The sequence below is a fragment of the Neomonachus schauinslandi genome, chromosome 8 (assembly GCF_002201575.2).
Source record: "Neomonachus schauinslandi chromosome 8, ASM220157v2, whole genome shotgun sequence".
Lineage (NCBI taxonomy): Eukaryota > Metazoa > Chordata > Mammalia > Carnivora > Phocidae > Neomonachus > Neomonachus schauinslandi.
The window spans coordinates 10,531,618-10,556,032 of NC_058410.1; the positions used below are offsets into that span (position 1 = coordinate 10,531,618).

The window sequence follows — 24,415 nt, forward strand, 5'->3', positions numbered from 1 at the left end:
GATCGTGTTTGTTCAAAAATTAGGCCCTGACTCTTGATTGCTTAACAGAATGAAGTCCAAACTTATTAGGCCAGCACACAAGTCTTTCCAAATTTGGCCTGACCTATTTCTCCAGCTCCATCATAGCGTCCCCACTCGGTTTTGATCGGTCAGACACTTTTTTCTCCCCGTAGGCACCAGGTTGCTTTAGACCAGCAAGCCTGGGCATGTCCCTTCACTTAATAAATGTTTATTGACTACTTGTCATGTGCCAGACAATGTTGCCACTCACTGTCAATAACAGTTGACATTTAATGAACATACATTACATGCTAATAGCTTAGTTCTTTATTAGCTCATTTAAACTTCAAAACAACTATGAAGACCCTGAGGCTCACAAAGTATTAAAACATTGCTAACCACAATCCATAGGGGAGAAACAGATTTTATATCACGATCCAGTGTGTGTAGGTGACCCTATGTTTATATACTCACAGGCTGGTTCACACGCACACTGCTTCACAAAACAATTTCCACCCTTATTATGTGAAATGCACTCTGCTATTTAAATTTTTTTTTTTCAATTAAAAACTCACTAATGGGAGGCACGGTTTGAAAACAAAATGCTAGACCGTGTCCTCTGGTGAGTATGCGGTTTTCATAGCGTGTCCCACAGTGTGTCCACCAGGCCGTTCGTCTCCGTGTAGCGCACGGACTCCAGTCCTTCCCAGCCCCACTCTTGCTCTCTTCCACGGCACTCCTCGGCCTTCCAGAAAAGCAGGCGCTTCGTAGGCTCAGAAAGCACCATGAGGCACAGTAGGTACCTCACTGCCAAATTACAGGCTCACGTGCCTGTTTCTGCCCAAACAGCCGCCTGCTGCAGCCCACAAACCCATTCTCTCCGCATCTGCTTCTTCGGGACCAGGTGAGGGGCCGGGCACAGAACTGGCACCAAATATGTGTTTTTAATGAGTAAGAAAACACGTTCATTACAAGCCCATTTACTTTTGCTTTACAAAAAGACCTTCATAAACATGGTGGCCTGGCTCCTCAATTCACAGTATAGTTGAAGAACTGTTTCCAGGGAAAGGAAGACGGCTTTTCAAGGAAGGCACAATTGACAGCTCAAATCCCAACAAGCAGAAAGCATGGCTGTTTCTGTCCCCTAAATATCTGCCAAATGCATCCACTTGGTCCATCTCCACTGTCACTGCAAAGTGACACTCATAGTTAGGGGACTTCAGGCCAGTTAGTTAATAGTTAAGCCTGTTTCCTTTTCTGCAACATGCAGATGACAAGCGAGCCTACATTCCTAAGATTAAATGAGAAAATGTTATGAACACCACGCAGCTCGGGGCCTGCACACAGGGAAAGGCTCCCTAAGTGATAGCTGTTATTATTCATATTATTTTAAAGACAACCCACCATTTATTTCCTGTTGGAATGACGCCCAAGTTTCCGAACTAGCTTCCCTTTGCCAGGCTCCCCTACAAACCATCCGTCACAGTGAAGCCAAAAAGTGCTGCAAGTCCCTGGACTGTGGTGCATTCACTGAGGTGACAAATGCCATACCCTGTGAGGCTCCGGGCAAACAGCCTGCTGCCCTTCCCCAGGTAGCACACGCTGTGTCGTCGTCTGGGCCTGCCTGCTCTACACCTCCTCCAACAGAGCCAGTCGCAGCTGATGGGTAGCTTGCCTCACCCAGTTGACTATCCAGAAAGCCTTGCCCTTTTCCAGAGAGCTAGTTCCAGAAATAATTGGCCGGCCATGTTATTTGGCTCAGAAAAGCTAAGCTTGTCAGTTTCAGGCCACGCAACCAATAGCTACAATACTGATTAGGTCTGAGCAGCATAAGACTCAGCGTACAACCTTCCTGATCTGGCAGATTCCCCAGTTTGCCCACTGAAATGAGAGAGAGAGAGAGAGAAAGATACAGAGAGACAGAGAGAAATATCAAGATTCCTGTCAAGTGCCTGAATTGACTATTAGGGTAAAGAGCAAGGATCTTGACTTTTGTTGACCATTGGGTTATAAGGACCTATGACTAAATGACTAGCTTGATAATCATTTATGCAATGGATGAATCAACCCATTAGGTTTGTGTGTGTGTGCACACGCACGCGTGGGGGAGGGGTAGTTAAAGAAGACAATTCTCTTTCTACTTATAAGAAAGACCACCTGAGACCTTGGGCCAGAAGGGAGAAGTGCTTGCCCTTTGGCTGGGGCCCTGTCATGGAGCTCTGGAGCTCACGTGAGAAAAGCCTAATCTTAGCCAGGCTTGTTTCTGCCACCTAGTAAGATGCTAATAACTTGCCCTAACGTGTATTCCAAAGGCACACTGTGTTAGTTTAGATATTTAATTACAATTTGATAATTTTTTGGTTGCTATATTCTATGTAACCAATCAATAGCTAAAGATGGGAATGGAGGGAGGGTTGCCAGAATCTTACCTGGACTCACTCAGTCTGCACGTTAAGGACTGTTTTCTTTAGTGTCATTCTTCTACAGATATTTGTATTAGTATCAGTGGAAAATTCAAGACAAACAATCTATTCTTATTACATGGCACTGTAAGTAATGTTAAGTTTAGGAAAAATGCTACTCATCTCCATAATAGAGACCCATATTAGAGACTAAGCCAAAGAGACATTTTTCCTTTCTGATTTAAAAAAAAAAAAATTCCCCTTGTTGTCAACTTAGAAAATTGGTCTAATTGAGAATTAGCATTTCTAAAATCTTTCTTTTTATTACTATTAGATTAAGTGAGTTTTTAGGCCCTTTCGAATATTTTTTTCAGCACTGTAGTATTTGTGGTTTATTAAGTGGATATTTTTCCTGGTTTTAAAAAAAGTTAAATAATTCTCTTATTTGGAAAAAAGAAATTGTTTTATAGGAAAGATCCAGTGTTACTATCTAAACCTTAGCATATTAAAAGAAATTAAACTGATTTGCACAACCATTATAAACGAATCACATTTTCCACATAAGAGATGAACATAGACTATTTTTTATGCTGCAGGAATGAGGAAAAACTCTTCATTGGATAAGACAGAGATACCCTTAGGAGGACTTCAAAAATTCTCAAAAATAGAATGAAATTATATTTAAGATAAAAAGTAAAGTGGCCAGTAGACATATTTGGGGGAGATGAGATAGAAGAAAATACAGTGGAAAGCTCTGCGAATCCAAAGAGGCAATGGCAGGTTGTCCTAACTCCAGAACAGTCACTGACAGGGGCAAGGGTCATCTAATGGAAGTGCATCCCTAAGTCGAAGGCTGTACAAACCTGATTTAGAAACAAGGTCAAAGACATAGTCAAGCAAAAATGGGAAATTTCAGGTTATTAAATTGGAAGGCATCTTAACGTGGATCTAAGCCTCCAAACATACATCCTCTTCCTCTTCAGGCAGCCCAACAAATTCTACAACTGTAAGGGACTTTTAAAGCCTGTTGGAAAACACTGAGGCAAACACAAAGCCCAAACCACAGTTCATCCTGTGCATGAAAGAGAAAACAGCAAAGGAAGAGCAAGAGTGCCCAGGCTAATGCAGGGGAGCAAGAGAGCACAGGATCAATTACACAAAAATGTCATTTCTTCATCAGAGGTGCCTCTGGAAAGCTCTAGCACCGTCAGGACACCAGCAAAGCACCAAGGTTCTATGAGCCACTGGAAAGCAAAGCACGTTTTTCCTTTGGCACATGGACAATTTGTTTTCACGTTGGCATCTGTTAAAAATTCACAGAACTGCCTTGTTTCTTCAAGCCAGTTCAATAAAAGATGTTTCCCCACATGTGTGAAATAACGGTCACACGCTGTACCACCTAAGCAGAGAGTCTCCCGACTATAAAGACAGACAGAGCGATTTCTCATCCCAAATAGGTGTCAGATTCCCATTTGGGGAGAAAAATAGATTTTAAAGAATATTCTTGTTACATTTTAATATCTCCAGTGTTTATTTGCCTGCCTGCTTCTCTTCACAACATGAACTGCTTAGAGGAAGACAAAAACTAATGACCCGTTCAAGGCTGTAACCCAGGCCCCCCAGCGCTCTCCCAGCTGTGCTATCAGGTTAACTGGCAGAATCGCTCCCTCTTCCTTTCCTGCCACTGCAGAGCCCTATAATGCAGGGGCACAGACGTGAGCATCTAAGCTCTCCCCATCCACCCCCACAGAACCCTCCTGGCTACTGACATCATCTATCACTGGGCAAATGAGAGTCCGGGGAAGGATCAGACTGATTACCCAGATGGTAGATGGGGGCAAAATACCCAGCCTTTCCTTACACAAATCTTTCGAGTATTAGTTGCAAAAGTCCGCTTCAGTGCAGAGAGCAAAGACAATTTTACATGTGTTACTATGTGCTGGAAGCAGCAAAGAAACTGCTTTTCAAGGCTTTCACAACCCAGGTCTCCCCTGAATCATTTGTGCCTGATGCTTATGTTTATTATTAGTATTTGCATAGGGCTTCACAATTTATTTTATTTTTTATTTTATTTTTTTTTTGGAGAGGGAGAGAGAGGATCTTAAGCAGGCTCCATGCCCAGCATGGAGCCCAACCTCATGACCCTGAAATTATGATCTGAGCCGAAATCAAGAGTCGGACACTCAACCCACTGAGCCATCCAGGCGCCCAGGGCTTCCCAATTTATAACCTTTGGATACAAGGTTGCATTTGATCCATGCAATAAATCCAAAGGACACTGATCCTCACTTTATGCATGAGGAAGCAGAGATTTAATTGTCCAAGGTCACAAAACTAGTAAAGTGGTAAAGCTTGCACCTAAACCCAGGTTTTTTGCTTTCAAACTCCCTGAAGATTAAAATGAGAAAAAGCATGTACTACACAAGCATGCAGGTAGGAGACTGAACAGGGCCAGTGGTCCTTACCATCGGTCCCAGAGCTCTGGTCACGGAGAATTCCGCTGATAATCCCAGCAATGGGTCCTGAGCACAGCCAGGCTCACTGGGACGGTGCCTGGCTGTTGGGAGTACCACTGCGACAGGTAATGCTTCCTTCATTTGTTCGTGTAGCAAATATGGACTCAAAGACCTACCAGGTGCCAGGCTATGGAGGGCCCGAAGGATCAGTAAAGATGGGCAAGGGAGGGGCATGCCAGGGTGGGGTTGGGGTCAAGGTGTGGGTGGCAAAAATGACAGAGAGAAGAGTTTATATAAAGATCTTAAAAGAGGTTCGGTTGGCTGGAGATGAGAGGCAGCGGGGTGATGAGAGGTAAGGCCAGAAAGGGAGGCTGGCATGGGGTAAGAAACAGCCTCATAAACAAGCACCTCAGTGCAGCCTTCCTCCAAGGCAAAGGGGGGCTCCTGGGCTGCAGGGAATCACATAATCCAACCAGCCGCCTGGAAAAGACCATTCCAGACTCAGCATGGAAAGGTGACTGAAAGGGAACACAGCTGAGACAGGAAGAAGAGCTGGGAGGTTGCTGAAGGTACCCGGGGAGCGGGGGTGCCTGGAGCAGGGCAGTGACAGCGGACACCAAGAAGAGGGGATGCATGGAATACACTGCAGGGGTAGAGTTCACGGAACATGATGACTAGTGGGGGGCAGATGGGAGAGAAAAAGGCGTCAAGGATGCCTTCTAGCTTTCTGGCTTGGCAAACTAGGCAGACAATGGTCCTTCCCTGAGGTACAGACCCATAAGGCACAGGAGAAAACACGTTATTATAAATAAGTGCATGTAATACACAATGTGGAATTTACCTAAGATGCAGATGTTCTCAAATACTTTCAGTGAAGAATAATGAGCCAATTACAAATGAGGTTAACTATTAAAAGCAAGCTTTAATTGGCAATTCGAAAAAATTATTGCATATAGCAAGAGTGACAAAACCATGCACCTTTGAAAATATTCTAAAGTTTCGACTGACGATTCCTCAGTGAATATAATGGACTTTTATTGTATGTGATATTTGTTTTCCCAGCTTTTTGGTGAGCAGATCTCTGGATAGCGGACTTAAGAGGAATGGAAGGATAACCCTGATACAAGCCCTATGCTATTTCCTTCACTAGGCTAGCATTGGCTGGGTCTACAATCCAGCCCAGAGGCAGAGCTCTGGGGCTGAGGAAATTACAAACAGCTTCCTAGATACTCTCTCTTGTATATGACCTCCCATTTGACTTTATTTTCGTCTGTCATGGATTATAAAAAAAGGAGTCCTCAATTAAGAGCGGAGGCTGAATTAATTGCATCCGGGGGTGGGGGCAGACGATCGCTAATGCTTTAACACGTTGATCTACTAGACTTACACAGCAAGACGTTTGGAAAGTGATACATTTTCTCTTTTTGATAATAGCCTTGTGCTGAAAGGCAGCACCATTTTATGTTTGGTGCGCTCACAAATGGTAAGAACACCTTTATATATCAAGGGTAATTAGAAAGGTCAAGTAAGAGAACACTTTCTGATAACCAACATACCCCATGAAAATATTTCAGAATGTACAGATTTACTGTCATATTAAAACTGAGAATCCAAAAGAAAGAGGAACAAATCGTTTCTGTGGTTTGCAGAAACAGAAAAAAAAAAATCTTCAATCCTACTTCCAACTCCTTAACAATCATCTTGGTGGTCTCCATTTTTGAGCTAACTTGTTAATCTGTTCTCAAAAATTAAGAAGTTAGGTCAATTAAGATATTCAAAATCATTAAAAAATTTTCAAAACTAATTGTGATCTAAATATTGCCATGAATCCAGCTAACAGCATTAAAAACTTCTCAAAATTTTTACTTATTTCCATTTAAATATTCCTAAGATATAAAGAGCCTGGTTGGGGTAAGGGGGGGGGGCAGTGGCCTCTGGACAACTCATTTAATGCCAGGCTGCAGGTGGGAAGACTCCAGCTCAGCCTGATGTCATGTCTGTACAGTTATAGAAATACGTCCAGGAAGGATGGGCAGCAGAAGTGGTAGCTTTCATCTGGTGCAAGATCAAAATGCCCACCATGTCTTAAGAGAGGGAAACAGCCTACACCACAGCAAATGACCTATCGTGGTAAAATTGAGACAATACTCTTAAATTAAAATTTAAGAACACAAGATATTTTGTTCTTTGATTGTTCTGTGCTCTGAAACCATTTGAAACTTCTGAATTGGTGTGAAGGCTGCATTATTTTGTGTTGTCCAGCTGAAACTTGGTTGAACCTCTACTATTCATGAGGCTCTGTTGTAGACATAGAAATACAGAGTCTAAAAAAAATTCAGTTCTGGCCCTCAAGAGCTCGGTCTAATTTATAGTAAAAGACTCGATTTATTTTAAGAGCTTTCTTTTCTTGCCCTTGGCATTAAAAGTAAGAAAGATTTGCCCTAAGCAAATAGAATGTGCCTAAAAATTTGATGAGGAATTCTGTTTGGACTTCAGAAAGAAGATAAAATATACCACTAAGCAGTGAGAATAAAATTATACCAAGTCAGTTAACATTTGGGATTAATAACAAAAGAAAAAATAGGAGAAAAATGAAGATGTAGTCTATTCAGTCTACACAAAATAGGTACATTCGAAACCTCATACTTGTGACGTATACAAATTCTGATTCACCTCTTCAGGGTGGGCACACAAGAAAAACATCTAAATGTCCAATCCCACCTCTGTGCTACACACCTTTTCTGGATAATGGCACTCTTTATATTCATAAACATGGAGTTACTGATAAATATCATTGTGAAGATCAGATTCCAAAGACTGGAATTTTGGGACTCTTTAGTCAGACAGCGCATTCAAGAACGGAGTTTGGCTGGATTTTGTTATTTTCTCCTTGTCTACTGTCCTTGTGTACTACAGAGTAAACCCACCACTTGTCTAGCTTGTCTAATCTGCTGTCACTGGTAACAGAGAAAGCCAATTCTCCATCAGGTACAGTAAGCCTGTGCGCTTTGACTACAACTCTGTTTAAATAGTAAAAAGAGAAGAAAGGTTGTCATGTAGATGGACAAGAATGAAGGCGGGTGGGGGGGAGGGTGCTATTCAGTAATTCTGGAAGATTTCACCCAGGATACCTTCCGTGCAGATCTGATGGTCACAGAATGGTGCCAAAGAGCCTCCTCCAGCAACAGAACACATTTCCTAGCACATCACAGTCCTGCAGAAGCGTCAACTCTGCTTGCAATCCGTGTCCAAAAGGGAAAGTTCGTAGTGGCTCTGCTTTCAGCATATCTCAAGGACTAATTAAATCCTCATTACTACCTTCTAATTATTCAAATGCTATGGGATTACACTAAGGAAGTCCCTGCTGACCTCCCAGATGAAAAGGGTTAAATCACCTACGTTGATTCTGAGAATCCAGATCTAGTTCAGACCTTCAGAAAACCACCAGCATTACCATGAATATTTAACTAGACACCACTGTGAAAATTAAAAGGGAATTCAATTAAAAGGTTTTCAAAAAATTAATTCTGACCTCTCTACATCTGTCCAAATAAATAAGCCTTCTTGAAACGTTTTCACCTAATTGCTAATCCAATAACTAGAAGGGCATTTGCTAGTTTCATTAAGCTTAACATTTTACGGGGGTTAAAAATGCAATCATTTTAATGTTAATAATAATTATACTTATTTATCTACTCAGATGACTGAGTAGATATTCCCTCCAAGCCCTCTCGGAAAACCGGGCAACACATTATGAAGCCATTTCCTATTGCTCTCTTCAAATTTTAAGATATACAAGTTGAAGATTATACAAGAAGGATAAAACTAACCTAAACTTGTTAGCTAAGATTTTCTCGTAACATTTATTTTAGGTTTTTTTAGCATTATCTGGATGCTTTCTCCAGTGCCTTGGGTGGCATAATTTATACTGCTTGATTTTTTGGTGAAGGGCTTTAACAGCAATTCTTCATTTTGTTATGTGAGGACTACAGAGAGAAGATTTAAGATAAAACCCAGTGGCGAATGTGTTACAGAAGACTAAACTGAAGTTTTGACCTTTCTTCTTTTAAACTTACATCAATAATAAAGCAGTTAAGACCAAAGAATTTGAACTCATTTTCTTTATTCAGTTAGTAGGAGGTTCTAGCACCACATGAGGGGCAAAGAGGAGAGCGCTAAGCCAGGTGCTGTACGGGAGAGCAGACCAGAGTGTAGGGACAGCATTATAGGACAGCAAAGAGGCCAATAAATACCTAAAATGTTTCCCTTTCTTTGTACCTGGGGACACTGGCCATATCCATATTTCCTTGCAAACATAGCTTTTGTAGATGGAAAATATAAAACTGCAGAAACTCAGTTATGTTTGCATACATACAACGTGGGGAAATGGATTTGTGACTGATGACCTTAGACAGACTTGACCCCAGACCCACCAGATCGGAGGGCACTGTAGGGCTGCTGGGAATCTGGGCAGCATACCGACTCTGCATCTGACTCAGCAACCAGCTCTGGGAAGAGGACATGGCCTTGCAGATACAAATGTGGTTCAGATCCCAGGACAGCTTGAGGTTTGCAAAATTCTCAACAGAGTATAGAGTTTATTAATACATGTTCTTCCTGAACAGGAATCCAAGGACCAAGTAGGAAGGAATGATGGCAGGGCAAGAGTTCAGCTTCCTGAGCCTGGGGGGAGCCAGGCTTCTGAGTAGCGTTAACAGTCCTGCTGTCTTTCATGAGGACTCTGGGGAATACCCAGAAAACCACACCACCAAACAGAAGTAGGCTGCATCTCTTGCTTTGTGCCATTGTCTCCAGGCAAGTATGTTTCTAGATTCTTTCCTATTCTCTGTAGATTTTTATTTTTTTAAAGATTTTATTTATTCACTTGAGACACAGAAATAGAGAGCGAAAGAGAGAGAGCGCATGAGCAGGGGGAGAGGCAGAGGGAGAGGGAGAAGCAGACTCCCCGCTGAGCCAAAAGCCTGACGTGGGCCTTGATCCCAGGACCCTGGGATCATGACCTGAGCTGAAGGCAGATGCTTAACCATCTGAGCCACCCAGGCACTTCCCCCCGTAGATACATTAAAGCTGTGTGTAACTGGAATCTTACTCTCTTATCTTAATCTTACTTATTAAAACAAAATAAGTGTAAAAGGAATTGCTCAACTTGGTTATTTTAGTACTCAGCAGCATGGGAGCTATGTTCTTGTCTATCAAGGTCCATGGTTTCTAAGAGAGAATTTTTTTTTTTTTTTTGAGGATGCTAACTCATCAACATACTTTTTTCCTCTCTGTTTCTTTTCTCACTTCCCTCAATAGGGGCAGGTGGATATATCAATTGTAAAGGCATACATGAAGCTAAATTACTTTTCAATACATGGGGAATTTTCAACACCGGGGAATTTTCTAGCAAGTGTTTTCTCAAATCTACTTTGTACTGTATATACTGTTGGTACACACCCAATGATGATAAAACAGACAAGAAAAATGTTATATTCTATCAAAGCATTATAATGACTGTGTCATTTGTCACTAAAATACCTGATCAAATATCATTAAGAATTAACATTTCTTCCTAGATTTTAACAAATAACAAAGCCATCAAAAAAAAAAAATCTTTGCTGTCCAATTTTGGTAGAAATTTAACTCACGCATGGCAAAGTATCATTTTTTTTTTTAAGATTTTACTTATTTGAGAGAGAGAGAGAGAAAGAACAAGCAGGGGGAGGGGTAGAAGGAGAGGGAGAAGCAGACTCCCTGCTGAGCAGGGAGCCTGACACGGGGCTCGATCCCAGGACCCCAGGATCATGACCTGGGCCGAAGGCAGATGCTTAACCGACTGAGCCACCCAGGCAACCCCATGGCAAAGCATCATTTACGAGCTATTTGGAAATACAAAGTTTTCCCATTTAGGGGGCTGTCCATCCAACAAAAGGCACATAAGGGATGCACATAACATCTTTAGCAGCCTTTCAGAGAAAGTTTGGGAAACGTATTCATAAAAATCAGTTCAGATTTAGCAAATTATAAAATTTATATTTGCTATTTGAAGGAAATGGACATTATAACTACCCAGATTGTTATGTATCCATTAGCAGTTACCAAAACCACACTATATACAATGAAGATGGAAAAAAAATAACATATCTACACAATGGTTTTTACATAGTGACACCAGAAGAAAACTCTAGATTTTGCTTGCTAATGTATTTGTTTAAGCTAAAAGTTTTTTTTTAAGATTTATTTATTTATTTTCAGGAGGGAGGGGCAAAGGGAGAGTGAAAGAGAGTCCTAAGAAGACTCCATGCTGGGCGCAGAGCCCGACGTGGGGCTTGATCTCAGGACCCTGAGATCACCACCTGAGCCAAAACCAAGAGTTGGATGCTTAACTGACTGCACCACCAGGCGCCTGTTTAAGTTAAAAGTTTAATTTAACTGTGTTTTCTCATTGTGTCAGCATGGGTCACATTTGGCTTTTTACATTTTCAAATCTCTCTCTTTTTTTTAAAGATTTTATTTGTTTATTTGAGAGAGAGAGAATGAGAGAGCACATGGGGGGGGGAGGGTCAGAGGGAGAAGCAGGCTCCCTGCCGAGCAGGGAGCCCGATGCGGGACTCAATCCAGGGACTCCAGGATCATGACCTGAGCCGAAGGCAGTCGCTTAACCGACTGAGCCACCCAGCCGCCCTACATTTTCAAATTTCTTAAACACATATTAGCTGGAAGAGGTTGGGGGCCACATTGCTGGACGATCTGGAAGGGGTTTCTTTCTTTTAATTCTTAGCAATAAAGGTGAGAATTGTAGTACTTCCAAATAGGGAACCTCTTACCCTCGGATGCTTGCCGGAGAAGTGGACTCCCCCAGTGGGAATGGCGGTACAGGGTTATGGTGAGCGTTAAAGGAAATGACAAATGTCTTCATCTTAGCTCTGGCTCTGGCCCAAGCAGGTTTCCAGTGCAGGACAGTGTCTCTCATGCTTCATTTTCTCCACCTCCCTGACCTGGCGACACAACGCAGGTGCAACCCAAGGGCAAGTGAAGGAGTTTGGAGAGACCTCCCCTTGCGTGGTGCCAGGATGCCCTCCATGAACTTCCAGAGGACCAGAGACCCAAGGAGTTAACACAGAAAAAGGATGTGAGGTGCAAGACTGGTTCGCAGGAGGATTCAGTGGGCAGTTTAGAGAAACAAGTGCACATACCACACAATTATCAGAACATATTACAGTATCATTAAGGCAGTGGTTCTCAAAGTATGGTCCTCAGATCAGCAGCATCAGCAATAGCTGGGAACGTGTCCAAAATACAGATCTTAAGTGGCCCACCACAAGCCTACTGAGTCAGAAATCTGGGGCTGTGTGTGGCCCAGAAGTCTCTTTTAACCAGTTCTCCAGGTAATTCCTATACACCCTGTAGTTTGAAAACCATTAACTATCCCATTAGCAAGACATACTGTAGTATCTCAATAAGGGAATTAATGTGTTAGCTATACATTAAATTATAATTAAAAAGTTAAATATGTAGCAGTATCAGAAAATAAAAATTTCACTTTATTCCTACTAAATATTCATTTTAACACAATTGATACGTAGCTAGGACTAATCCATCTTCTGACTGGCATTACTTTCTAAAGCATGAGGCGCTGAGTCATTAAACATGTAAAATAACTGAAACCTTTTAATTCCAATTAGAAGCAAATCATCATCTGTACAACTCATACAGGCATAATTATAAGAGTGAGGGGTCGGGAGCCTTTAAATAGCAGCTACCAAGCTAGCCACTTCTGTCTTCTGGATGCGCATGAGGGAGAGCACAAGTGACACGCTTCACGTGCTCCCACTGGCTCAAAGGCGGGGGAAGTGAGTTGACACAGCACCACATGGTGTGGTAGGTGTGGTAGGCGTGTAAACCCTGGTCTACACTAGTCTGGATGAAAATCACCACCAACAAAAGCAGCTTTACTACAGAAGGAGAGAAAGTAGACAGACATAAACAAATGAGGGCCAAAGGCCGCAACCAAGGCAATAATATGTGGGGTGAATGTGCACAACTGAGCTAAAGATCAAAGAGTCTGCAGATGTGGGACAACCCACGTGTCCAAGGGCTTCAGGAAAAGCCTGTGTTCTTTTTTCTGGCTCTGGCCCTAACTATCCTCTGACAACGAGGAAGTCCTATGGATGCTCTCTGGTCCTCAGTTGCTTTAGTTGTTAAGTTGAGGTGATGGGACTCTACAATCTCTCGGGTTGGCTCTAGTTCTAAGATACTACAATTGTATAATACAAGGTCTTACTCTGTGTTTAAATCTTTACTGTTTAAGTATCCTGGGATATATAATTGATCAAAACAGTTAAACATACACACACTCTAACATTTTACTTCATTAGGACTGATATCCAAATCGCATCATTAACAGTCACTTTTACTTGGCTAGATCAACTGTCAGGCTATAGTCATGTATAAACTATGCTTCATGGGTGCTATGTGGACCTATATATTCTTTGGGTCTTGAACTGTGCTTGGTCAAACTTCACCTAATCTGCAAGAAAGCATCCTTCTCTTCCATATTTGTTGTACGTATGTTCTTATTTTGTTCATCTGATGAAGAAACATTATCTATAAGGAGATGGAAAGATGACCAAATTCATGTAAGTCTTATATACTCAAAACACAAAGATATATAAGATATGAACTGAAGACTGACCTCTTTCCTGTGGCATTGGTGACTGGCTCAAGGCAGGATGGGAACTGGATTCTGACTGGCTTCCAGGTGGCTGAGGAGGCATCTGACTGCCTGGAAAACACAGGAAGGGAAGCGGGGATGGGGAGCCCTCTATATTAATGCTGCAATTGTGCAAAAACCAAGACAAAGTTACATTTATTTAATTTAACAATTACAGAAGGTACGGTCCCATATTGAAAGAGACAGGGCTCAAAAAGTGGGCTACATTGCCCCTTTCTGGTAAAATGAAGAAGAAACATGGATAATCATTATTCAGCAAATGACCTCCTGAGAAGTTTCATTTCTTACTGAAGGAGTTCCCAAACTCACAAATAAATTAGCAGCAGAGATCTGACATACACTTTAACGCACTTAACAAAATCCAAGACTAATGAACTAAACTCCTCCTCCTGAGTTTGAACTAGTTTCCAAGTGGCCAGGCATGCAGAGTGGCCAACAGTTTTTCGTTGGTAAATATTTATTCAATGTAGAAATAGCGACCAATTTCTAAAACAATCTTTATAATTAATCAGAGATTTAACATAAACACAGAAGACCTTTGTGAAAAAACATAAAACATACTACTATAAAATGTAGTATATATTAGCATCAAACAGGGAAGTATTCTGCAACTTTTTTGATCTTTATTGCTAATAAAGCAACAGCACCTATTAACATCTATTTGATTTCCATTTATTTAATGTGTGCTCAGTTTGTCTTCAAACTATAATGTAAGCTCCTTGAGACAGGAATCATGTCTTTTACTCCTTTAATCCCTTCATTAGCATAACAAATATTAATAAAACTTTGTTATTTAATGGCCCTTAATCTGAGCATATGAATTAAAGGAAAAGATACTTATTATTGTTATTAACTAAAGGGAGACAATGAATCATGTGAAGGCAGGAGACAGGATTTTGAAATTTAAGAATCATCAGCGGTACTTGAGATCTCAACTCACTTTCTGGCTCAGAGGTTTAGATACATTTTGACTAAAAATATTATTGAAGAAGGCAACTGAATTTAGCGCAATCCTCAAGGTGCTAGCTCTCAGGGCATGAAGACCTTGCTGCTTTATCTTGTAATCTCCTCCTTTACTAAAATAAACTGAAAGACCGAAATAGACAAATATACATACCTACATGGTACATACATACATACATACATGCATGCAAGCATATATGGATCTCCCTGCATCACCCTCTGGTACTGTGGTCTATGATCATGCTAGGTCAGGCTAACTGCTCTGATATCACAGGACCTACTTTTCTATGGTTTTGTATATTGCTACAAGAATCACAACTGAGTAGAGAAAGAAACTGATGTATTGAACATCACCACCAATTCACCCAGTGAAGGTCACGCTGCAGAGCCTGGCGTTTTATGCTGAACAACCACCCTCTCCTCTTTCTAACCAATGGCATCTCTGTGAGGCCACGCAGCCTGACTACAGACCAGGAAGAGCACGGTCCCCAGAGTCTCTCAGGACTGTCACTCATTACTAATCCCAATAACAGCTGTAACTGTGGCAGCCAGAGGGGCAGGAAGATGATTTTCCACTTAGATAATACGTACACATTGTTGTGAAAATAGAACTTATTTTAAAAATCCTGAAATTGTTTTTGGGAGTTTAGGCTTCTCACTTTCAGAAGAGAATGCATGTAAAACCTGTGAATGTATTTCTGAGTGCTCCTGGGTTCAAATGCCCTTCTCATTCTCGAATAAAGTGAAAACCAAGACCTGAATTTATAGACACTGAGAAGTGTGTGTGGAGAGACCACTAGGAGTAGCTCGTAAGTTACAGCCACACCTAGTGTATAAAAACCCTGGACAAACAGTCCAGCCTCTATTCAGCCATTCATTCTACTCCTAGACATTTGTAGTAAATTAGTGTGAGCACCAAATAATTAAATGTAAAGTAAAAAAAACAACATTCTGGATGAAAACAATTTCAAGGATAAACACTGGTCATCAACATGGCTACAGACACACAAAAGTTGCTGTGTCTACTCAGGGTCATGTGCTTCCTATGAAATGCCCTAAGGCTCCCAAATCTGCAGCCCATTTAGAAATGGAAAGCACTCTGCAGCCAAAGCCTGACTTTTTCAAATGTCACCGGGGAATCAGCTGCATGAAGACAGTAAGTGCTTACATTATAGTGATTGTTTCTGTATGACGGACCGAATTCATAGACCCATGACAGCAAAGCGAACAGTAATTCTGCGTTACTATAGGACACCACTACTTACACGGCCAAGGCACTGCTCTCACGTACAATATATCAAGTAAGAATAAAAAAAGGATGTAAGAAACCCATCTCATGAATTCATAAAATACTGCCACATCCAAGCAGCACTATGCTTGTCTGGTGCAATTCTAAGACAGATATCTCTTTACAGCAATGAGAACATTTATTATTAAATCCATCCCTTAAAGAAATAAACAAGAGCCTTTTCCTGGTAAAGATAGATTTGAGCAAACCGCTTTAAGTTCCCCATGTGTTTTTACCCCCTATCTTTCCACCAACAGTTTCATAGTTACTAAGAAATAACTTCATCCTCCATATGCATAGGTAGAACGAAGCACAGTCATAGTAGCTGATGAATCAGAAAATATATCTGAGAAATATAATACAGGATTCATTTGTGTCCATGGTCCATATAAAGAAGACAATTCAGAGCCCTCTGAACCAAATGAATTAAATAAATACCCTCAAAACCATAGATTTTTACAGGACATATGTTTCTCGTAAGTAAAACCTTTTAAACAAAATTTGGTAATTATTTTAAAAGAGAATATTGCCATGCATAGTAAACAAACGAACTTTATGGGAAGGCTTTAACATTAAAACGGAGTTTTTAAAGAAAGCCATTTCCCCCTTGTCTGTGTCTATAATGATGCAAACACAATGGAAAAAACTTTACAACTGGAAAAAACTATGCTGAGTTAGAATAAACCCCACCACTTTACAGCTATGTATTCATTCTCCAATGACCGTATATACAATATTGTACAAAATCTTGGTGCAACAAAATAAAAATGAAGCATCAATGTCACCTGAATTTCTACTGTTGACAACTTAAAACTCTCAGAAGTCTATACCATGATTTTTTTATTAAAAACTTTTAATTTTACACTTAAAGAAGTTACAAAATGAGTACAATGAGTTCCTATAAATCCTTTAGCCCACGTCCCCTGGTGTTCACATCTTATATAACCATAATACAATTATCTAGAAGCACTTAACATGGTACCACACTATTAGCTAAAGATCTTATTTGAATTTCACCATTGTTTTTCCTTCTTCCATTCTAGGATCTCACACTGCATTTAGTTATTTCTCCTTAGTCTCCTCCAGCCTATAAAAGACCCTCAGTCTTTCCTTATGTTTTATGAACTTGATGCTTTTGGAGAGTACTACTCATGACATTGGTATGTTTCATTTCTGGTGCTGTTTACCTTGATAATTTGGTAAAAGTTAGGTGTCAACCAAATCTCTCCAATATAAAATTACTATTTTGTCCTTTGTAGTTGTGAGTATCTTAGGGAAGATATTGGAGACTATGCAAATCCTGTCCCTGTCAAACTTGCACGCACTAACTTTAGCATCCATTACAGAACCCTGTCTGTAATGTTTATTACAATACTGTTTGTAATGATGATCCTTTATTCCCTTCTTTCTCTCTGCATTTATTAATGGAAATCTATTGTGAGGAAGAACTAGCTCTTCTTCCCCATTTGTGTATGTATTTATAAGACTATTTATTTTTTTATTTAAATTTTTTTTTTTTTAAGATTTTATTTATTTGCGAGAGAGAGAATGAAAGACAGAGAGCATAAGAGGGAGGAGGGTCAGAGGGAGAAGCAGACTCCCTGCTGAGCAGGGAGCCCGATGCGGGACTCGATCCCGGGACTCCAGGATCATGACCTGAGCCGAAGGCAGTCGCTTAACCAACTGAGCCACCCAGGCGCCCAAGACTATTTATTTTTATCCACAAAAACTCATTGTAGAAGACACACTACAGGATGACTTCCACCAAGTCACATCATCGTGTAATCCCCACTTCTTGACGGAGGGCAGAACCCATGACTTGGCTTTAACCAAAGAATATAACAAAAGTAATGAAATATCACTCCTAAAATTACATTACATGGCAAAATTAAAGGCGTATTACAGATATAATTAAAGTCCCTAATCGGCTGGCTTTGAGATAATCAAAAGGGTGACGATGCTGTGCAGACCCGACTTTCAAAGAGGACCCAGGCTTCTCTGACCAGACCCGTGCTTCCAATGGCCTTAAAGGAAGCTCCCATGATGCGAACTGAGCCACATGGCAAGGACAGGCAGCCTCCAGAACTTGAGGGCCTCACTTCCACAACCGCAGGCAATTTTTCCAACAATCTGAATGAGATTGGAAGCAGATTCTTCCTCGTTGAGCCTCCAGATGAGAAGACAGACTATCTGACACTCCGCAGCCTTATGAGGCCCTAAACAGAGGACCGAACAAGGCTGTGCCTGGATGCCTGGCCATGGAAACTGTGAAACAGTGTATGTGTGTTGTTTTCAACTGCTAAGTGTGTAGTACTTTGTTAAAAGAACAAAAAACAAATACACTCATTGATATTTATTTTATTCCGTTGGTTAAAATCCAACATTGACATTATTTTGTTGCTCAAATTGTTCCAGCTTTGGCCATCAGAAGCTCCTTCAAATCCTTAGTTTTTGGAATCATAAGATACTGCAGGCTCATTCTGCAGTTTTCCTGACCTAGCCCTGTAATCAACCACTTCTCCTAGGAGTGCTGGTTCTTTATACTGGAAGACAATGTTCGCAGACTGAGGTCTGGGCAGTAGGTCTGCTCATTATTTCTGGGGTGTTACTGCTTCTAGGCCCTCTCAGTGAACAGAAGTAGGAAATATGCCGATGTACACTAACCCATACATATATGCCCATCTACACTTCCGTATTTGTGTGTATTAACGGTGAGCTTATGGAAATACCTCTGATTCCAATCCAGAATTGGAGGGTATATTTTAGCCTTCCTTCTTTCCTTATTATGACTTATTTTTACAAGAGTAAGAAACTCTGTTCTCATTATCTAAATCAATTTACTAATCTGTTCAATTCTATTATATACACAAGGTAATTTCAGAATTACTAATCTACATCACTGTGAAGAACACAGAGCTATTTGTTAGGACTTCTTGCCATTCTGCATTCCCTTCACACCTTGATTGGCTTTAACTGTTTCGATATTCAGGGGGTATGTGAAATAATTCCATAGTTCCCTAAGTCAGAGTGATACAAAAAGATACATGCCAAAGAGTCAGTCCCTCCTCAACCCTGCTGCCCTATTTCTATTTCTCCTCCTTTCCACTTCTTTCCCAGTTGCCCTTTACAAAAAACAATCTTTTTAGGTTTCGGTTTGTCTTTGCTACATACTTTTTTCATAAATGAAAGCATACCTGTGTATCCTCTTATATTATTTTTTTGAGAATTATTTTTTATTATGTTAATCACCATACATTACATCATTAGTTTTTGATGTAGTGTTCCATGATTCATTGTTTATGCATTAACACCCAGTGCTCCATGCAGAACCTGCCCTCTTTAATACCCATCACCAGGCTAACCCATCCTCCCACCCCCCTCCCCTCTAGAACCCTCAGTTTGTTTTTCAGAGTCCATCGTCTCTCATGGTTCATCTCCCCCTCCAATTGCCCCACCTTCATTCTTCCCCTCCTGCTATCTTTTTTTTTTTTCTTAACATATATTGCATTATTTGTTTCAGAGGTACAGATCTGAGATTCAACAGTCTTGCACAATTCACAGCGCTTACCAGAGCACATACCCTCCCCAGTGTCTATCACCCAGTCACCCCATCCCTCCCACCCCACCCCACTCCAGCAACCCTCAGTTTGTTTCCTGAGATTAAGAATTCCTCATATCAGTGAGGTCATACGATACATGTCTTTCTCTGATGGACTTATTTCGCTCGGCATAACACCCTCCAGTTCCATCCACGTCGTTGCAAATGGCAAGATTTCATTCCTTTTGATGGATGCATAATATTCCATTGTATATATATACCACATCTTCTTTATCCATTCATCTGTTGTTGGACATCTTGGCTCTTTCCACAGTTTGGCTACTGTGGACATTGCTGCTATAAACATCGGGGTGCACGTACCCCTTCGGATCCCTACATTTGTAATACCCAGTAGTGCAATTGCTGGATCATAGGGTAGCTCTATTTTCAACTTTTTGAGGAACCTCCATACTGTTTTCCAGAGTGGTTGCACCAGCTTGCATTCCCACCAACAGTGTAGGAGGGTTCCCCTTTCTCCGCATCCCCTCCAACATCTATCATTTCCTGACTTGTTAATTTTAGCCATTCTGACTGGTGTGAGGTGGTATCTCATTGAGGTTTTGATTTGGATTTCCCTGATGCCAAGCGATGTTGAGCACTTTTTCATGTGTCTGTTGGCCATTTGGATGTCTTCTTTGGAAAAATGTCTGTTCGTGTCTTCTGCCCATTTCTTGATTGGATCATTTGTTCTTTGGGTGTTGGGTTTGGTAAGTTCTTTACAGATTTTGGATACTAGCCCTTTATCTGATATGTCATTTGCAAATATCTTCTCCCATTCTGTCGGTTGTCTTTTGGTTTTGTTGACTGTTTCTTTTGCTGTGCAAAAGCTTTTTATCTTGATGAAGTCCCAATAGTTCATTTTTGCCCTTGCTTCCCTTGCCTTTGGTGATGTATCTAGGAAGAAGTTGCTGCGGCTGAGGTCGAAGAGGTTGTTGCCTGTGTTCTCCTCTAGGATTCTGATGGACTCCTGTCTCACATTGAGGTCTTTCAACCATTTGGAGTCTATTTTTGTGTGTGGTGTAAGGAAATGGTCCAGTTTCATTCTTCTGCATGTGGCTGTCCAATTTTCCCAACACCCTTTGTTGAAGAGACTGTCTTTTTTCCATTGGATATTCCTTCCTGCTTTGTTGAAGATTAGTTGACCATAGAGTTGAGGGTCCATTTCTGGGCTCCCTATTCTGTTCCATTGATCTATGTGTCTGTTTTTGTGCCAGTACCATACTGACTTGATGATTACAAATGTGTAATAGAGCTTGAAGTCCAGAATTGTGATGCTGCCGGCTTTGCTTTTCTTTTTCAACATTCCTCTGGCTATTCGGGGTCTTTTCTGGTTCCATACAAATTTTAGGATTATTTGTTCCATTTCTTTGAAAAAAGTGGATGGTATTTTGATGGGGATTGCACTGAATGTGTAGATTGCTCTAGGTAGCATTGACATCTTCACAATATTTGTTCTTCCAATCCATGAGCATGGAACGTTTTTCCATTTCTTTGTGTCTTCCTCCATTTCTTTCATGAGTATTTTATAGTTTTCTGAGTACAGATTCTTTGCCTCTTTGGTTAGATTTATTCCTAGGTATCTGATGGTTTTGGGTGCAATTGTAAATGGGATCGACTCCTTAATTTCTCTTTCTTCTGTCTTGTTGTTGGTGTATAGGAATGCCACTGATTTCTGTGCATTGATTTTATATCCTGCCACTTTACTGAATTCCTGTATGAGTTCTAGTAGTTTTGGGGTGGAGTCTTTTGGGTTTTCCACATAAAGTATCATATCATCTGCAAACAGTGGAAGTTTGACTTCTTCTTTGCCGATTTGGATGCCTTTTATTTCTTTTGGTTGTCTGATTGCTGTGGCTAGGACTTCTAATACTATGTTGAATAGCAGTGGTGATAGTGGACATCCCTGCCACGTTCCTGACCTTAGGGGGAAAGCTCTCAGTTTTTCCCCATTGAGAATGATATTCGCTGTGGGTTTTTCATAGACGGCTTTTATGATATTGAGGTATGTACCCTCTATGCCTATACTCTGAAGAGTTTTGATCAAGAAAGGATGCTGTACTTTGTCAAATGCTTTTTCTGCACCTATTGATAGGATCATATGATTCTTGTTCTTTCTTTTGTTAACGTATTGTATCACTTTGATTGATTTGCGGATGTTGAACCAACCTTGCAGCCCAGGGATAAATCCCACGTGGTTGTGGTGAATAATCCTTTTAATGTACTGTTGGATCCTATTGGCTAGTATTTTGGTGAGAATTTTTGCATCCATGTTCATCAAGGATATTGGTCTGTAATTCTCCTTTTTGATGGGGTCTTTGTCTGGTTTGGGGATCAAGGTAATGGTGGCCTCATAAAATGAGTTTGGAAGTTTTCCTTCCATTTCTATATTTTGGAACAGTTTCAGAAGAATAGGTATTAATTCTTCTTGAAATGTTTGGTAGAATTCCCCTGGGAAGCCATCTGGCCCTGGGCTTTTGTTTTTTGGGAGATTTTTGATGACTGCTTCAATTTCCTTAGTGGTTATAGGTCTGTTCAGGTTTTCTCTTTCTTCCTGGTTCAGTTTTGGTAGTTGATACATCTGTAGGAATGCATCCATTTCTTCCAGGTTATCTAATTTGCTGGCATAGACAGTAGAACAGATCAACGAAACTAGGAGCTGGTTCTTTGAAAGAATTAACAAGATTGATAAACCCCTGGCCAGACTTATCAAAAAGAAAAGAGAAATGACCCAAATCAACAAAATCATGAATGAAAGAGGAGAGATCACAACCAACACCAAAGAAATACAAACAATTATAAGAACATATTATGAGCAACTCTACCAAAACTGAACATCTTTCATTGTTCATGTATTCTTTAGTTTCTTCCAAGTACATAAAAGTTTTGTGCATTTTATGTTAAATTTATTCCTGAGCATTTAATCTTCTTTGTTGCTATTACAAATGGGATTTTCTCTAATAGTATGTCTTTTAACTGTTTATTGCTTGTGTAGAGGAAGGCTATTGCTTTTTTCATTTTATTTTTTCATCATGATAAGGGTACTCTTTAATCCCCATTTCCAATTTCCTCCATAACCCTACCAACCCACCCTGCGGTACCTATCAGTTTATTCTCTGTAGTTAAGAATTCTTGAGGGCGCTGGGTGGCTCAGTCGGTTAAGCAGCTGCCTTCGGCTCGGGTCATGATCCCATGGTCCTAGGATCGAGCCCCACATCGGGCTCCTTGCTCGGCGGGGAACCTGCTTCTCCCTCTACCTCTGCTGCTCCCCCTGCTTGTGCTCTCTCTCTCTCTCTCTGTGTCAAATAAATAAATGACTCTTAGTTCTCTCTTTGGAATCTGTTTCTTAGTTCTCTCTTAGAAAAAAAGAGAGAACTTTTTTCCCTTTGCTCATTTGTATCTTAAAGTCCACATATGAATAAGATCATATGGTTTTGTCTTTCTCTGACTGACTTATTTCACTTAGCATTATACTCCCTAGCTCTATCCATGTTGTGCTAAATGGCAAGATTTCATTCATTTTTTTTTTTTAATGGCTGAATACTATCCCATTGTATATCTGTACCACATCTTCTTTATCCATTCATCTATTGATGGCCACTTGGGTTGCTTCCATATCTTGGCTATTGTAAATAATACTGCTATAATCATAGGTGTGCATGTATCCCTTTGAATTAGTGTTTTTATATTTTGGGAGTAAATACCCAATAGTGTGATTCTTTGATTGTAGGAGAGCTCTATTTTTACTTTTTTGAGGAAGCTCCATACTGTTTTAGAGTGACTGCACCAGTTTGCATTCCCACTAACAGTGCATGAGGGTTCCTGTTTTTCCACATCCTCACCAATACCTGTTATTTCTTGTGTTGTTGATTTTAGTCATTTTGATAGGTATGAGATAATATCTCATGGTAGTTTTGATTTGCATTTCCCTGATGATGAGTGATGTTGAGGATGTGTCTGTTGGCCATCTGGGTGTCTTCTTTGGAGAAATGTCTGTTCATGTATCTGCCCATTTTGGGTATTGAGTTGTATCAACGCCTTGTATACTTTGGATACTAACCCTTTATCAGATATGTCATTTGCAAATATCTTCTCCCATTCAGTAAGTTGCCTTTCAGTTTTGTTGATTGTTTCCTTTGCTGCACAGAAAGTTTTTATTTTGATGTAGTCCCAGTAGTTTATTTTTGCTTTTATGTCCTTTGCCTGAGGAGACATATCTAGAAAAATGTTGCTTACGGCCGATAGAGAGATTACAGCCTGTGTTCTCTTCAAGGATCTTTATGGTTTTGGGTCTCACATTTAAGTCTTTAATCCATTTCGAGTTTATTTTTGTGGATGGTATAAGAAAGTAGTCCAGTTTCATTCTTTCACATGTAGCTGTCAAGTTTTCCCAACACCATTTGTTGAAAATGTTTTTTCCCATTGTATATTCATTCCTCCTTTGTCAAAGATTAATTGACCATATAGTTGTGGGCTTATTTCTGGGTTTTCTATTCTGTTTCATTGATCTATATATGTTTTTATACCAATACCATACTGTCTTAATTACTACTGCTTTGTAATAGAACTTGAAATTTAGAATTGTGATACCTCCAGTTTTGTTTTTCTTTTTCAAGATTGCTTTGGCTATTCAAGGTCTTTTGTGGTTCCATACAAATTTTAGGTTTGTTCTAGTTTTGTGAAAACTGTTGTTGGTATTTTGATAGGGATTACATTAAATCTATAGATTACTTTGGATAGTATAGATATTTTAACAATATTTGTTCTTCCAACCCATGAGCATGGAATGTCTTTCCATTTCTTTGTGTTGTCTTGAATTTCCTTCATCAGTGTTTTATAGTTTTTGGAGTACAGGTCTTTCACCACTTTTGTTAAGTTTATTCCTCGATATTTTATTGCTTTCGGTGCAACTGTAAATGGGATTGTTTTCTTAGTTTCAGTTTTTGCTACTTTGTTATTAATGTATAGGAATGT

General features: G+C 40.3%; 1 protein-coding gene across 1 annotated transcript in view; it reads right to left on the reverse strand.

Annotated features, from left to right (window-relative positions):
- Nucleotides 1-24,415, reverse strand: part of ARID1B (AT-rich interaction domain 1B) — a 440,657-nt gene that overhangs the window by 82,886 nt on the left and 333,356 nt on the right. The window contains exon 7 of the mRNA XM_044917512.1: nt 13,557-13,646. Within this exon, the coding sequence (XP_044773447.1) occupies nt 13,557-13,646 (90 nt within the window). The remainder of the gene's footprint in view (nt 1-13,556; nt 13,647-24,415) is intronic.